At 39.4% G+C, this 17,493-nt stretch overlaps 1 protein-coding gene across 2 annotated transcripts; it reads right to left on the bottom strand.

Annotated features, from left to right (window-relative positions):
• Window positions 1–4,122: 4,122 nt before the first annotated feature.
• Window positions 4,123–16,913, bottom strand: LOC146507636 (high choriolytic enzyme 1-like). Of its 2 annotated transcripts, XM_085178372.1 has the most exons (9): window positions 16,042–16,492; window positions 15,742–15,769; window positions 15,599–15,649; window positions 10,662–10,793; window positions 10,032–10,149; window positions 8,789–8,967; window positions 8,391–8,472; window positions 8,075–8,199; window positions 4,123–7,981 (listed from the first exon to the last, which is right to left on the bottom strand). In XM_085178372.1, coding segments are annotated over exons 1-9 (771 nt in total). In that variant the 5' UTR covers window positions 16,096–16,492; the 3' UTR covers window positions 4,123–7,979. The 2 variants fall into 2 exon arrangements, with proteins under 2 accessions (XP_085034498.1, XP_085034496.1); XM_085178370.1 differs by lacking the exon at window positions 4,123–7,981 and having other exon boundaries at window positions 8,067–8,199; window positions 16,042–16,913.
• Between the last annotated feature and the right edge of the window lie 580 nt (window positions 16,914–17,493).

Below are 17,493 nucleotides of genomic sequence, written 5' to 3'. Positions count from 1 at the left end.
TTTGAGGTTAGTTTTGTGTAGTGATGGGTAGAGGAGGCCTCGTGAAGCGTTTCAGCACATTCCCCAAACTGTATCGATACTGTGTCGACACAGTGTTGCTGTTTTGCTCCATACTGACACCTGTTGGACTTTAAATATCATTGCAGGCAACTTACTTGAGACTCAACAGACTCAACAGTCATACTTGTTTACACTGTAAGGTACAGTGGAACCCCGACTTACGAAATTAATTCGTTCCCGGGGGTCTTTCGTAAGTTGAACATTTTCGTAAGTCAAAGCACCCATTGCGCGTTTTGAGTGAGGCGATGCTGAATGATAGGCTATAGGCTAACAACAATACGTCGTTCAAGTGGAACAGCGATGCGCAAGTACGGAAGCCAAGGGGTTGTCTCCGAAAACATTAGAGCACTTTTGCAAATATGTGATGTCTTCAGGGGCGGATCTAGAAGGGTGGCATGGGGTGGCAAGTGCCACCCTAAAATGATCCCTTGCCACCCCAAGTGCCACCCCAGTTTTGCATATGACAGTGTTGTTTTTTAAAATAAGGTAGCATTAACAGTTTGAACGTAGTTACAGTCAGCAGTGAATATAAATGCTAAAACTGAATATATTGCATAGTGTCGTCCCACCCCCCACCCCCCCCTCCACATTAACAAATGGTTCAGCCCATAGCAGGACGGCTTTTTTCTTGTTTTCAGTAGCAAGCATGCTTATGATTGTGCTAGAGCACATTTTGAACAACACCATGGAAATTTCAGATTTTACACAGGTGGTCGGTTGTTACACTGTGGAAATGGAAGGAAGGTGAGTGTTATTAACCCTCTGTGGTCCACGGACACGCTGCACCTCCAAATCACATGACTGATGTAAGCTGACACAGCAACAAGCTACAGCCACGCTGAGTCTCTGTTTCAGCCCACATTGAAAGTTCAGACTTCAAATTTTTCAAATTTTAATTACAGGCCAGTAAATCCAGAGTTATGATAATATATATAAGCCACGCTTTGTTCTAAACACTGTCGTCACGTTTTTGTGTGTGTGTGTGTGTGTGTTTTAAGCGTTTTCTAAGGACAGCGCAAAAAAAGTAAAGAAAGGGAAAAAATCCACGTTTCCTATCGGTGGAAAAATGCACCATGTCGACCAATTAAAAAAAAGTCAACATGTGGGATTTGGTTGTTTAGGAAGAGGGAAAAGTTTTGGGAGTGACGGTAACGGCAGCGAGACAGAGAGAGCGAGTGAGAGAGAGAGAGAGAGAGAGAGAGAGAGAGAGAGAGAGAGAGAGAGAGCTTTTAGATGTGGGAGATTTGTGACGTTTAGTGTGGAGTGTATACTTAGTGTGTTGTGTTGTCTTGTGTAGTTGTTCTGTTTTGTAGTCGTTTTGTTTTGTGTGTCAGTGAGGGCACTAATGAATGTCACAACGTAAACACTGTCACTAAGTAGAAAACCAGCGGAGTGATACACCTCCTGTTGTCAGGCCTGCAGGTTTATCCCTGTGCTCTTCTGTCTTTTGGTGGACAAACTTTTTTTTTTACTGACACACATCATTTGTGGAGCATCTTATTGCGAAACCTGATTGTTCTCTCTTTTTAGTTTTAGTAATATTTTTAAATGGTTGTAGAAAATGAAAAAACAGCAGGTGTATTGGCTGCATTTTTAGATAAATAGTTGTATATGTTTACCAAATGTACAATATATATTTGCATTTCAAGTAAACTTTTACCCAACATGTCTGTGGTTTTTTAACAGTAAAAAAAATACTACTAGGATTTTAAGTTCTTTGTGTGATTTCAGATCAGGAATGCTAATGAAGTATGTCAGTGAAAAAACAACTAAATTCAGTTGAGCTGAAAAGACACCAAACAAGGCAAGGAGAAAAAAATAAAATGAAACAATCTGAGGGTGAAATACAAACGTAAACTCAAAAGGAGTCACACATGTCCGGTTGTATTTCAGACCTCAGTGGGTTAATCCAACAAATCATGAAAAATTAGGTTTACATTTTTGTTCATGACAGTGCAGATTTCTGACATTTTGTGTAATTTAAGCTGTAACAATGTGATTGTTTTCTAACAGTGTGAAACTTAGACCTGTGTTTAAAAATGAACCGCCCCATGTTGTGTAGCGTTCTGAATTTTATACTCATTGGGCTACATATTTATTTATTATACAGGCTATACTGTACATAACTTCAAAACTCACATGTTTTATGTAACTAAAGTATGTAGTTATGTGGGCTACAGACAATAATTAAGTTATAGACTATATTTATATGAAAAATGTGTATACTTACTGCATTTGAATCATTTTAACCATATGTAACCACCTGCATATGTGTTTGGGGGGAAAGGCTTTGATTTTGCCACCCCATTTGATTTCTTTGCCACCCTAAGACAATTTCTCTAGATCTGCCCCTGGTCTTGCTGCAACAGATGGAGCTCCCACAGCCAGGGGAAGGAGTACTAGTGGTCCAGAAGCAGCGGCCAGCCAACCACTGCAGAGGCCGGCCACTTCAGAGAAAGCCAAAGACGGGACCCTGGACCCCAAGAACCTGGGGGAACCCCGACCGAGAAGAACAAGCCATCTCCGGAAAACAACCCTCATAGGAGCAGGCCAGCAAGTCTCGCACATGTTTTGACATCACATCCTGTGTTGTGTGACACAATCATTGTGGTGCGTTGGTCAGTATCGCTTAATTTTTGTAACTTGATCCATTGTGCCGTGGTCGTTGCAGTCATGCTCATTTTCCCCACCAGTTTAATGATAATCCTGCACCGAAGCTCAGAGACACACGAATACACAGAGTGAGATGTTGAAGCAGTTTGAAAACTTGAATTTGTGGAGAGAACTTTGCAAAAAACACCCTCAACAAATTCTTGGCTTCCAGTTTTGGCTTCTCCTTATCAGCTCGTGTGAAGTGAGCTGAGACCTGACGTAAAAACAGTGATGTTAACTTGATTCTCTTGGCTAAAATTATTTTAAAAAGAGGGTCAATCATGCAATAGAAGCCAAAGTTACAGCCCCTCAGAGTTCAAAGAGAAAAGGCACGTTTCCAACACTCGGTTATGCAAAGGGAAACAGGCCCAAAGTGCCTGAGTGTGTGGGTAATTCTTCAAATAATATTCAAAAGCAAACATTTTTAAGCATGTAAATAAAATTAAATAATTTCTGCTCTTCAATACCTAAGAAATTAAAACTGGCAGATGGTACCAAAATGTGAAACGCCTGGCTATCTGTGCATTTAGTGCTGTAAGTTTTCACTGTTTACCATCAGAAGCATAAATCTTTGCGCAGATAATGTTCATATGTGAATTCCTGGTTTTCTGGAGTTAATTGTGACCCAAAGCGTATTTTTAAAGTGGTTCCAGGCAATAAAATCAAAAAATAAATCAATCGACTTCCTTTTTCTGTGTTCCAGCCTCAGTGACTCTGACACAGTGCTGTAATATTTACACCTCTGATGAAAACAGAGTTTGTAGTTGCAGAGAAATACTCGACTCATTTTGGGCATTTATGAGCAGGAACCTCAGAAAGCCCCTCGGTGCTTCACTGGTTAAAATGCAAAGCAAACATTAGTTAACAGCAATGTTAATTAAGGCCCTAAGTTTAGGAAATAACCTCAGCACTTCACTAATGAATGTAATGCTGATTCATGTACTTGTTTTGTAAGTTGCATGTTGTGCGTTTCCATATTCTTTGGCGCTGATAGATGAGATGAAAAGTCTCAGGCAGGGCCTGAGCCTGCCAGCTGCTGACAGTGAGCAGGGAGAGAGCAGCAGAAGCTGGTCAAGAGCAGGGCACCTTCAGCCCTCTTCATCAGTCAGAAATCATTTGGGTGTATGTGTGAAATGTCTGATTTTTTAAAAATATTTTTTGTAGACATATTTATTAAATGTTTAAAAATTATATAGAAGAAAGACAATGTAAAGAACAAAACATTTGGCCCATAAACACGGTCAGGAGCATAGCTGGAATTCTTTTTTACTGGCACACATCATTTGTGGAGCATCTTATTGCAAAACCTGATTGTTCTCTCATTTTAGTTTTAGTAATATTTTTAAATGGTTGTAGAACATGAAAAAAATATGCCCACCGGGCAAATGCCTGGTATGCCCAATAGTGATTTTTTGTTTTATGGGCTGATGGTTTTTTTTTCTTTTTTTTCCATAACGGTATAAACACTGAAAGGTGGTGGATTGGCCAGATGCTGGAAGATGTGTAAAAATAACTCAGTGGTTTGGTGGTGGCTATTGCGGAGCTTCCACAGATTCAGTAACATTAGCAAGTGGTGGAGGCCAGGAGATGCAACACGCTGGCAGGTGGATGACAGAAAGGCAGGAGGAGCAGAGACCCGAGGCGGTGAACTGAACTTCAGGTAAGAAGTTATGACCTGCAGTCTATCTGGGTCAGATATAAACCAAGTTTAGGTCGAGTTTATTTTCGTTGTGCTGACTTTTTACAGTCAGTTACAATAACTAGTACTGCGTACTAGCTAGCATGACGGAGTTTCTATACAGCTGGGTGGGTGCTATGATATTATTGATGTTGAACTTGATTTATCCTATTTTATTTATAAGGTTAGTTATTAGAGTTTCCAACCATCCCGTAAAAAGAGAATCATCTTGTATTCAGAGAAAATATTACGCGTTTCGTATTGAGGTGAAAAGGAACAGTTTGTCCCGGACTTCAGCTACAATGAAAAAGACACAAAGCTGGAGTTATTCTGTGTCTTTGCTGCACAGCTGCCTCTTCTTCTCTCCCCTCCCTCTCCTGTTTCTACTTCAATCATGAAACTGATCAATGATCAGCTGATCGGCTCTCGTGTTTGTTTATCGCCCACTTTGTTCCAGAAAGAGGAAACCAGCGGATGTCGCGCTAAACAACAGCAGCACGTTTAAGCTTGATCAGCTGTTGTTAGAATTTATTTAATATTAATTTCTAGTATCAGCTGATGTTTGCTGGAGCCACAGCTGTAAAGCTGCTGGTCATGATGGTTTGGATATGAGGTGAGAGGGAAACATGAAACCAGGAGATGTCCTTACTGAATCATCAGAGCTGAACAGCTGATGGAGAAACAAGTTTACCTTTTAGGTGACATGAATGAGGTGAAGGGAAGTTATGAACTGTTTCTGAGAGACAGATAACCCCAGGATCCTTTTCTAAGTAGCTGACAGCTGGTAACTGTGCAGGAGCGGGTCTAGCAAAGTTTTGCCATGGGCCCAGGTAGGGCATTAACAGGGAGAGGGGGGCACAAAGAAATACTTTTCTTTCTTATTCTCATTTAAAATGTCTCGCTTTTAACAAATAATTATCTGAATCTTACAACAAAGTTTTTATCTGATGTAAAATGTATAGAAATCCATTATTGTACATAGTAATTTTTTTTAGTGTCCCATCATAATTTCTTCAGAAGTAGCTTTGTACTGTATATGATGCCAGTATTTTCCCACATTTTCTAGATTCTGTACCAGTACTGTGTGTAAAATGCCATCAAAAAGTTAATTAAGTTTTTCTTTCTCATCTGTCTTTCTATCTCCTTTCACTTTTTAAAGGTTGCCATGTTAGAAAAAATATTGTGCCCTGCCATGCTGTTTATTAATGTGGCAAATGAATGGTTTATGAAAATCTATCTAAATCTGTCATCAGTAATCAGTAATGATCATGTCTCACCTCTAGTCTTCTCTGTCTTAATTTCAGGTTTTCACCATGTGTTGCAGATAGTTCAGGAGGTTAACTCGACCAACAGTCTACTTTCAGGTACTGTTTAGAATAGCAGAATAGGGAGGATGGTGTAGGTTTAAGTTTATTAGATTGATACATATATACCAACAAGACAGTGTACATCACTGTGACAACAGCGTTTGTTTTCATTCAAAGGATTTATGGTTTTTCCTATAATACCTGGTGGGCCGGTCTCTAGTCAAAATGCCCGGGCCGATTTTTTGTCCCAGTCCAGCCCTGGTCAGGAGTCACAGTCAAGTGTGAGCTGCATGGTCCCTCTATGAACATTGTGGCTTTCCTAATGGCCCCTGTTAAGTCTAATTGTTGAATGTTGTCAATGTGTTTCTTAAATTTTTAAGGTCTTAGTTCAATCTATAGGATCAAGACATTCCTTTGACCCTGACCACCTCTCCAGCCACTCTGTGCTGGGGGAGGATTATTGTAGACACATCCCTTGTGAAGATTCTGTTTCTTGTGTGGTAAGCTTCCTGCCCTTTTGTGGCTTCACTGTGTTGTGCATGGTGAACTAGGGCTGGGCAATATGGCCTAAAATTCATATCGCGATATAATTTGAAGCATGTGCGGTAACGATATATATCACGATATATTCTTTTCTTCTGTATGACGTATTTTCCACACTATAAGGCACACTTAAAATCCTTTAATTTTCTCAAAAATCGAGAGTGTGCCTTATGTATGAATTCTGGTTGTGCTTACTGACCTCAAACCGATTTGGGCGTGCAGAAATGTTGCTGCTTTATCAGGTGTAACAATTAAGTTTTACATCCATGCATCCATGAAAACAGATTTTATTAAATTTAACGGAGTTAGAAGTTAACAGGAAGTTAGCTCGCTAGTTTCCACCTAAACATTTCATACCATGTTCTGACAGATATTTTTGAAACTAATTCAAACGTACAGCTCTGCTACCACTTCCAACATAAATGAAGACAGAAAACTAAACAGCAGTGACGTTTGCAGGGTTACTGAAGTTGGACTACCTGGTATATAATGTTGTGCTACGTGATTGCTAGCGACACAGCTATGTTAGCATAACATTAGCACAGTGAAGCTGGAGGATGAACGCTAACTTTTTTCCACTCGATAAAAGTTAACGTAAGGGATTCTGGTGGTCAGGGACAAATGCAATCGCATAGCAGGATGCTATACACGGGCCAAACTTCAGTCAGGAGAACAACTGAGATTATTCATCCACAATATGAGGTTAGTCATTAATATACTGCAACAACATGGGAACAGAGCAGCTGCAAGAGAATTCAACATTAATGAATCAATGTTACAGAAGTGGAGGAAGCGCAGTTTTTGGCTTTCCCCATATTTCAAAAGTGCTTCATCTCTTTGCTATGACTATCGCCCGCCATGATTTGCAGATGATAATTGTTGTAGCCGCTGCGATGCTTTCGACCAAAACAGGCACAGCTTGATGACATCATCACATGCGCTATCATGATAGAGCAATATAGTCAAAATCTCTATCATTGGCCAAATTTATATTGTTTCTATCGTATATCGTTTATGTCGCCCACCCCTATGGTGAACCAATACAGGAATTGAACCATAAATTGGGTGTGGGGGAGATTACCATTTTATGACTAAGGATGTTGTTAGAAACAGTTGGAAGTCACGCACACAGAGAGACACGCATTCTCACATACTCACTCAAACACACACACACACACACACACACACACACACGATCAAGCAAGAAAAATTAGAAAAAAGACATTGTCAGAAAAATAGATTTTTAAAATATCAGAAGAAAGATTCTTCTTCTTACACTTGTGACACTGGACAATATCTACACACTATATCTTGTTGATACAAAAGAAACTGCTGGTCATGTATAGAGTAAGACAACAGTCATGATCATTCCATGAAAGATTTGACTTTTTGTTTTGTTCACATATTTTTTCAATTTGCTGTTTTGCCAAACAAAAATTTTTGAGACATGTCGCAGTCGCAAGGTTTGTTTCTATGTCTGCATCATTTACAGTTACAAAGTTAATTAATCAAAAGGGGAGAAAACCTCAACAGAAAGCGAGATAACACCATCACCCTCTGGTATATAAGCCTGCAGTTTAGCTCGTAAAACAAAGACCCAGAACTTCAACCCTCTAAATGGGATATTTGCAGCACATTTTTTGTTTTATTTTAAGTATAGTGGATCCAATCCCTTGGTGTAATGCTGGTGTTTGGGCATCTGAAGAATCTGGATGCAAAGTTGAAGGTTCTTGCTGAATTTCTGGTTAGGAAAAAAAAATCAACTCCGATCAGTACTTGCTTTGTACAAAAAGATAGCAAATTTCTTTTTTGTGGGTGAGTCTTAATTACTCACAGCATCCATAAAGCCCGTTTACACGAGCAGTGTCATTGGCACTCATTTGGAAAGCATTTCCAAAATTACGATTAGGATTGGACCTGGCAACAATTGTTGGCTTCCCATTCTTGGAGAAGTAGAATCTAAAAGAACAAACAACAGCACACAAACACACACACAAACATACATACGCGGTTATATTGGGAAAACAGAGGAGAAAATGGGCCCATAAAGTATTTAACATTAAAAATCCATCCCCCACTTTCTTGCAGAAAATGCAAAACATGTAAGGGGATATAAAACCTTACAAAGTCCCTCTCACACAGCAACTCACCTGCCATAGTGCATGACAGAGGTGAAGTCATAGGGAGTCTGCAAATTGTTGGTCTGCACTTTCACAAAGTTGTGCTCTTTTCCTAAACAGAAATTTCCAGAAAATATTACATGTTTTTATATGCTTCCACTTCAAAATCCGTCTTCAGTCTCAGCTCTTTGAAGATGTATACATCGAAATGCTAGCTAATCTCTCCTGTGGTCATTTGTTTGATAGTCTTGGGACTAAAGAAATACAAACAAAATCTTCTATGCAGTGCTCACTTGAACTGCAGTGTTTTATGTGCTCAGTTCAGAAAAGCACAGATTACTTGTAATATGTACACTGCTGTGAAACAGGAGGATGTCCCATTGTGTACTAAGTTAACTGTAACCAATGTTTTGGGTAGTTCAGCTGACCTGGGATGATGTTCCCAGTAAGGATCCTCACATGCTGATCTCTGTCAGAGCGGACCTGCTCGTGGTGGAAGCCCAGAGCATGAAGAACCTCATGTTGCACCGTCGACTGATACAAGCAACCATTTCTCTTTAGGGAGATTGGCTGTCCTCCACTCTGACGGCCCAGGTATGAATAACACCTGATATACACAATGACATCACTTAAAAAATAGATGGACTGTTCTATTGCCTAGCACTGTGCATCCTCCTCCTTCAGCTAGTCATGTTAAGGCTAAAGTACCAAAAAAAGCAATGACAGTAATCATGTGACTTTGACACTGTGGCTCTATAGACACTGCTCGAACCACACTTTAGCTTTTGTACTTTAATATCTTAAATAATATTTTAAAATAAAATACACACATATCCATTATCAACTAAAGTAAATAAACAGATACCGGTCAAATCAATCTCAGAAGATTTTTAAACATCTGTCATCCCTTAATCATCTAATAACCCACCAGATTCATCTTTTCGCCTTACAAGGTGCCGGTCTCTAGTTTTGGAACTAGTGGACCAAATAGTATGTGAAATAATTAAGAGCAGATGAATAAAATGCGCTTTACACTCCTATGCAACAGTATAAATTTCATCTAGTAGCAAACAAAAATAAAACTGGACATTTTACAGTACAAGGTGTCAGGGGTCGTGTGCGGAGGCGAGGAAGAGATGACCCACATGCAGGACTCTTGGTGCAGAATGAGGTTTATTGGAAACGGAGACAAAAGATGACAGGATGGCTGGCTGAACTTAATGGACTGGTAGACTAACTGGCTGACTGAACTGAACACGCGACAGGAACAACATCAATGACACGACAGTGAATGAGTGGAAACAGAGGACTTAAATGCACAGACTGATGAGGATGATAATGAGAGGCCGGTGAGTACACAGCTGTACATAATCTGGCTAATAACACAAGAGACAAGCTGACACAGGAAAAGCAGGAAGTGAGAACATTGATGTGGCAACATAACCTAAATGTGACAAAACTGAAAACACTGGGTCACCGACCCAGGAACCCTGACACAAGGTCAATGCAGAATGGTCCTTCAAGAACCTGTTTTGATGACACATACAGAATATTTGTAATGCAATCATTTTCAGAATTGCATTTTTGAAGGGTTTTGAGGGTGTGGGTGTATCAGTCCTGTCCTGCCATATAAATACATGTACAGTCTAAGTACAGCAAGTGCATTCTCACCCTTTTCCAGAGAAGAAGTGAATGAAATCTGTCTGGTTTGTACGCCAGACAAACCGGACGCAGGTGGAATTGTGGAAGGTGACTAGGGCACTGATGATGATGTTGCGCTCTTCGTTGCCTGCAGATTCAAATATGAGTCTGATGAGGAGCTTCTTCAGTATTCAGTATCTTCGATATGTTTCAGCCATTTCAACTTGGCAGCATAAACAGTATTTATAATCTGTGCTGCTTCGAGGATCTCTGAGTTCCCATCCCTATCTATCTATCTATCTATCTATCTATCTATCTATCTATCTATCTATCTGTCTGTCTGTCTGTCTGTCTGTCTCTGTCTGTCCACATATATGAGAGAGAAAAATTGAGAAAGTTTTTTGTGCACATAATTTGAAAATTGTGTGCATCTGTATATGATATCAATTCAGAATACTTATGCAAATATGACTTTTCAGTTTAAATGCTTTTTAGTTAATCTGACAATAAAACAGCATAGTTAACAAAGCAGTAATTTTGGAAACCACTTGAAATATATATTATATATATTTATATAATAATGGGTTTTATTGAACTATTTTTATCCATCTCTCCTTTTCATAAAGTCTGTGTTTAATGGTTAAAGTTTGTACTGCTTACTGTATTCAGTGCCAATGGAGACAGGTACATAGACATAGGGTTCAGTTTTAGGCCACTTGCAGCCAATGGCTGTGCATGGATCAGCATTCCTGGTAGTAGTGGGTACAATGTCACCATGAACCAACACTTTTGCTGCAGAACAACAAACAGAGAGTGGTTAAATACTCAATACTTAGGTTGCCATTTGCTCAGTTATGTCAAAACAAAGAGGTAAATGCTTACAGCATTTACTTTATTGATTGCACAATTACAATGTTTGATAATAACACAAATAAAACAGCTGACTAAGACAATCCAGTAAATGACCAAAAGGTTGATTGATCATTGTGTCTGTTGGGAGTCTATTTTATGTTACAGTTTTTCTCAGTTGCTTTGGTGCATTTCTCACAACAGAATTAAACTTTGCACAATAGTTAGTTCAACCTCCACAACATGTAGTCGTTTTGGCACAACCTTGTGGCGGCAAATGCCTTTGGACATGAAGCAGTTGAGTAAGTACAAATATCTAAAGAATGGTCACTTTTGACTTGCTATTCATCACTATCTCCTTGCTTTTATCATGAATGTCACAATTATTTATACTTGTACCGGCTGAATAGTCATTGTCCTTACAACTAATAGTCTTCATTTCATTGCTTGTGTCAGTGCACTCAAAATTGTTGAACATCTTGTCAAACAATTTGTACACCCATTTTGAAAATCCTATTTTTAAGGAGTTTCCATGAAAATCTCCATAAATTACTTTTCTCAGGTGAACCTTATCTCACACTAATGAAAATTGGTGTGTGTTACTCTTACTTCCAACCAATGAAAAGCCTCTTCTACCCAGTCACAGGTGAATCGCGTTACAGTATCCCCTACTCTACAAGTATATATATAATGTAAACCAACAGACAGGATTGGCATGAGGTGCATACTGAATCTACAAAACTGCAGAACATGGAACGTCAGCCTTGTGGAAGAGGGGTGAGGATCGGTGGAGGACGAGGACAAAACCGGGTAAGAAGAGGCCAACCACATAGACACGTTCCTGACGAAATCAGGGCAACACTTGTGGATCATGTGATAAACCATGACCTCACAATGGCCGAGGCTGGTCGAAGGGTGCAGCCAAATGTTGGGAGAACTACTGTAAGTTCTATTATTCAGACATTTCGTCGGGAAAACAGGTGAGCATTCTGTAATGTAGTTATTCAGCACAAACTAATTTGTTCTGCACTTTCATAGTCATACAGGAGACTTGCATTAGGACATGACCTTATAGATCTTTACATATAGGCGTACTGTAACTGAAGCGCAGACTTGGCCCAGGTGTGGCATAGTGTGCTGTGGTACAATACAGTAATGCTGTAAAGAAAGGAGTTTCGAATGATCGTCCTGTAACAATTACTGTAAGCATGTTTGCGCTTATTTATGTTTGTGTTTTTTCATCTGCATCTCAAAAAGGACTGCCAGACAACCTAGAAGGGGTGGAAGAGGTCCACTTTTGACTCCGCAGCAAGAGGAAAGAATTTGTGCAATGGTGGCTACAAACAACGCTTTGAGACTGAGAAAAATATAAAGAACTGTCGTAGAAGATGACACCATCTTCGGAAATATTCAGTCAATATCAATTTCCACCATAGACGGAGTCCTCAGACGGAATGAAATGTCCATGAATGTCCATGAAGCAATTGTACAAAGTACCATTTGAACGGAACAGTGAAGGAGCTCCGTCACCAGTATGTACAGGTAAAACATGTTTGCATATGTACCTCTGTTTACTGTAAAAGTTTAGGCCATGTACTGCACTTACATTTATGAATGTTACTGTAATCCTATTTACAATTCAAACTGTACAATCTGTTGTGCCAAATGCACCATTACAGACTTTTTCATTCTCATCCTTTGTATAGCGTATCGTGGAATTGGAGACACGTATCCTGGAATTGGCACACATTTGTATATCTTGATAAAGCGGGATTCAATCTCGCAAAAGGCAGACGGCGTGGACGAAATCACATTGGAGAAAGAGCCACCATTGATGTCCCAGGCCAACGAGGAGGAAATATTACAATGTGTGCAGCAATCTCAGAAAATGGCGTTCACACCCATATTCCTCGTATTGGTGCATACAATACACAACACCTGTTGGCTTTTCTGGACGCTCTTTATAGGGGCCTAATCCCACAAAATGAAAGGGATGATCCTGGTGACAATTGGACAATATATGTAGTGGTTTGGGATAATGTTAGCTTCCATCACTCTGCTGTAGTCAGGCAGTGGTTTGCAGCACACGACAGGATGCTTATGGAGTTTCTTCCTCCTTACACTCCATTCCTAAATCCAATTGAGGAGTTTTTCTCTTCCTGGAGGTGGAAGGTATATGACAGGCATCCACATACCCAAATGACCCTGCTAGCAGCTATGGATGCAGCTTGTGATGACATCACAGCAGAGTCCTGCACAGGGCCGTGCAGAGAAGTTTAAAGGGGCGGGTGCTCAAAGTTAAAAAGGGGCACATTGAACCAGGCTGAATAACAACAACACACATTCACAAGAATCTAATATGGGAAGGGCAGGGCTGTGTTGATCTGAGACTGTAGACAGTAAAAAGTCCATAGGAGAGATGGTAGCTGATTAAACAAGTGTCATGAGATAATAACAAAATGCAAAGATTGGTGACAGCGCTTGGAACCATAAGGCAACAAAAAACTGTGAGAAATAATTTAGGCTCTGCCTGTGAATCACTCTTTGCTTCTCTTCTTCCATCCATCCCATCATTTCATATATCACTCTCCACTTGCTGTCTATCTAAGAACAAGGCACAACTTGCTATTGCAATAAACTATAATCTAATTATCCACACCTAACAACTCTCGCACTTAATCTATAATAAAATGATGACAGAAAAATGTTATAGCACTGCCTTTAGTAGCCTCACACAGCTCCTACTGTTTCCTCCTCATGTCCTTACCAGGCATGTCTGGACATTGTTATATCATGAGTAATATTTTTTTTTAAAAATCCATCTAAATAAAACACACACATGCACGCACACACAGTGATGTTTTAGACCTTCTTCAGAATACTGTATATACTATGGGCATCACGGTGCTGATCCAGAATCCTTACATTATTATTTATTACTAGAGCTACAATAATAAAGCAATGAGGAGGGAGAAGTAATAAATATGAAATAATGTATTTATGATGATTCCTGTTTCACTATCCACTCTGTGCAGGGGCAAAGCTTATTACATTTTTAAACTGTAGAGATACAATAATTTTACTGCTGTAAAATCCAAATTTTCTATGTTTAAAATATAAATCTAATATAATCTGCTTCTTAATGTATGTTCTTTAAAATACAGCGTGTGTTTTTTAATATATTATAATTATAATACTGCATAATTATGTGGACATGCATATTAGATCGTTTTTTAGTGAAATATAATCCCTCCAGAAAGGCAGAAAAAGCCCGGAAACTTACTTTAAAACTAAATATGTTCCCTAAAACGGTGGACAGAGCTACAGACCCATGACAGCCTTACACAGGTAGCCAGCAGCTATGACCAGCACTACATGTGCAGTTAATAAAAGGACAGGTAATGTTCGTTACGCTGTTGCACACACAGCACGCTCGTTTGTTTCAGTTCGTCAGTTGCAACAAGACAACTTACCAACGTGTACATAATAAGCTAATACTCCTGTGTGCTATACACTACAGTGTACGCTGTACACCTACTTACTGGTTTTGTCGCATCAGTCTGTGTCTCTGAGTTAACTTGTGTTTCTCCTGCAGCTCCAGACCGCAAAAAATGCGCGTGCTCTTTGTGAGCTCGTTCCCAGCTCGTAACCAGCGCGTTCTGCCGTCAAGGGCGATCATTGGTTAAATGTGATCATGTGACTGATGCAAGCCAGATCCTTTTATTTAGCAAAACTGTGATTAATAGTTAAATATTATTGTTGAGGGGCACAGACAGGACTCCGCACGCACACACACATTAAAGAAATAATGTTTTTAAAAAGTTGCCTCAACAAAAGGGCACTTTGGGCACCCATCAGGAAAGGGGTGGGTGCTCAAGCCCCTCTAGCCCCCCCCCCCCCCCCCCCCCCCCCCCCGCACGTGCCTGGTCCTGCAGAGGGTGGATTCGACACTCCAGAAGATACTTTCCCCGATGCATCAATAGAGCTGACATTCGCTGTGATGTTGATGCAAATATGTGGACAGACAGACGGGAGCGTCTAGATATCAATGATTGATATGCAGCAGTGTCTGTTTTTCAGGGGGGTTTTTTTGTTTCATAACTACTGCAGTAAGGTTTACTGTCTAAGTGAGTTTATGTTTGCTGTAAAATGTTTGATTTACTGTATTTCCCCAGTTGCATAATGCTGTGAACACTTTCAATTGAATATTATCAAGAGTGCATATGAAGTGTCTTGATTGTCCTTTACAATTTATGGTTTTCAACATGCCATGCATGCTGTCCAGACTTGACATGTCATTGGGAAGCACCTACAAAGAAATCCGTCACAATGAGAACATGTTCAAACCATTTGATTTTGTGACCAAAGGTGCTGGTGTTATGACTTGTAATTGTGACACTTTGTTTGATATAAGTACTTGCTTTTGATGAATATATTATCTGTTTTGATTAAGGGACTTGCTTTTGAAGCATTGACTACTTATTTTGAGCAACTGACTTGCTTTTGAACAACTGACTTTTCTTTTTGATGAAGTGACTCACTTTTGCAAGTTATCCACCATGTTTTGCAGTTTGCACTAATTGTTTTGAGAAGAGCCTTAGTAGTGGTGCAGAGATCAATTCTGTTATGAGAAATGCACCAAAGCAACTGAGAAAAACTGTAACATGTCAGTTCTCAGGGATCTTTCATTTTCATCCAGAATTTATATGTTAACAAAAAAGAGTTTTATTTTGTAAATCTTCACTCACTTGAGTTAGCATTGACTTTTTCAATGATCGCTGAGGCGCCCAGAGACTCATCTGTGGATACAAGAGGAAACCAGCAGATTAACTTTAAGCTCTTATATTAAAAACACCTCAATATGTTGGAAGTATTTCATCACTGAACGCACCAGTTATATTTCTAATGACAGCAGCCCTCTGCAATAAAAAACAAGACATTTTCAACTTACTCTTAATCACATTTGAAATCACACTGACAAATGTTATTGTTGGATATTTGTTGCAAACAAAAACTATTATGTGAAAATACTTCAGCTGTGTCACGCTTAAACGCTCATAACATCTTAGAAATCTGGAAATCCATCGTCACCACCGTGTTAAGCAGACATGGTTATAATTACATGACTTTCACAGAACAGCCGGCAGTGTTGAACAACATTTAATACCTTTGCTGGAAGAGTCAAGCTTACCAGACAAACGGCTGTCATTGACAGGCAGACGGAGAAGAAAAAGGCTGGAGTCATGATGTTGGTCCTTTGCAGTTAACCTACAGTCAAAATCTGAACAGCACTGTTTAATACCTTGGCTCCTGAGTAAGGAGAACTGTCTCTATCAATTCTCAGTAAGCAAGACACACATGAAAGAAGATTATGTATGAATAGATGAGAAATTTCAAGTGACAAAAGACTCAGTGCTACATGAGACAAAGGGCTGGGATGGAAACCACGAAACAGGTTTTTAAGATTAGTTTTTCTAAATAAAGCATCCTTGCGTGCAACCTGATCAAACCACAAGCTGTGCTTAAAATGATTACATAAGAGATCAGATATAAATCAGTAAATGGAGAAACAGAGTTTAAATGTTCATTTTATTTCTTAAAAAACTATTTATTTAGTTATCTGTTCATTACAATTGATCCACTTTTTTCTTGGAATTATTATTTTTATTTATACACAGAAAACAGTTGCAGGTGGATGATTCAAAAATGAGGAAGTAAAGCTGTCAACAACAAAAGTAGGCTCACGTGTAACAAGAAAAAAAAACATCTCTAAGCTGGCTCACCAGAGAATACAAATAACAAAGGACAGCATATTTTAGTAAGGAGGTCTATTTTTGAATTCCTGATAGTCCCTAGGAATAGAAGCAAAGGCACGTATTACCGTACCTGCTAGTCTTACTGGTTCATGAACAGAAAGTTACAGTTTGTGAAGTGTGATCTAAATAGGAGTGTTTACTGGAAGCTTTTGGGCAGCACCACAGTCACGCTGGCGTTGAGATAGGGACGTGCTATGCGATGTGCTGTGAGGCCAGAGTGCTACCCAATTCAACACTGTGCAGCAAATCACGAGCTTGTGATATCCCCATATGTAGAGCTGGTGCACTTTACAAGTGTCAGAAACCTTTCACTTCTTTCTTATTCTTTTTCTTAGAAAGTGGAGTTCCAAAGATCACTCTTAAACTCAGAGACGAAGAAAAATAAATGCTAAAGATTTGAAAATCAAAACCATAGACAAAAGTCCAATTTGATCAGATTAGAAATACAAATCTTTAACAAACTAATAGTGATTTAAGCTACATTAGCTAATGTTTTTGACACTTTGGAAGAAAAAAAAATAAGCAGACACTTTATAAGTCACAGCAATGTATACACGTTATGGCAACAGTTTGAACTTTTGACATATTTCATGAATTGTGTTTTAAATCTGTGTCACTGATTTGTGTCATAAAATTATGCCTCCATCTTTCTGTTGCAGCAAGGAAAATCTTATTTAGTGGCAAACCACGCAACTGAAGCAGCAACGCCTCTGTGTGAGCGCACTGTCACATCATAGTATTGTGGGACGCCACTTGGTGTTCGCCCGCTCTGTGGTAGAGTATCATTTCCTGTTCCTGCTCAAACACAGTGGTGTTTCTGAGTAGCT

The sequence above is a fragment of the Neolamprologus multifasciatus genome, chromosome 11 (genome assembly GCF_963576455.1).
Source record: "Neolamprologus multifasciatus chromosome 11, fNeoMul1.2, whole genome shotgun sequence".
NCBI classification, from domain to species: Eukaryota; Metazoa; Chordata; class Actinopteri; order Cichliformes; family Cichlidae; genus Neolamprologus; species Neolamprologus multifasciatus.
Note: the sequence above shows the minus strand (reverse complement) of the source record. Positions and strands in the feature narration are given on the sequence as shown.

What these genes read in the sequence shown, in the direction of transcription:
- LOC146507636 (XM_085178370.1), bottom strand. Translation starts at nt 16,095, where the DNA reads ATGACTCCAGCCTTTTTCTTCTCCGTCTGCCTGTCAATGACAGCCGTT. An exon ending in TGTCATTAGAAATATAACTG is followed by an intron (nt 15,650 to 15,741) that starts GTGCGTTCAGTG and finishes TTGTATCCACAG; the next exon opens with ATGAGTCTCTGGGCGCCTCA. An exon ending in CTCCATTGGCACTGAATACA is followed by an intron (nt 10,150 to 10,661) that starts GTAAGCAGTACA and finishes TTGAATCTGCAG; the next exon opens with GCAACGAAGAGCGCAACATC.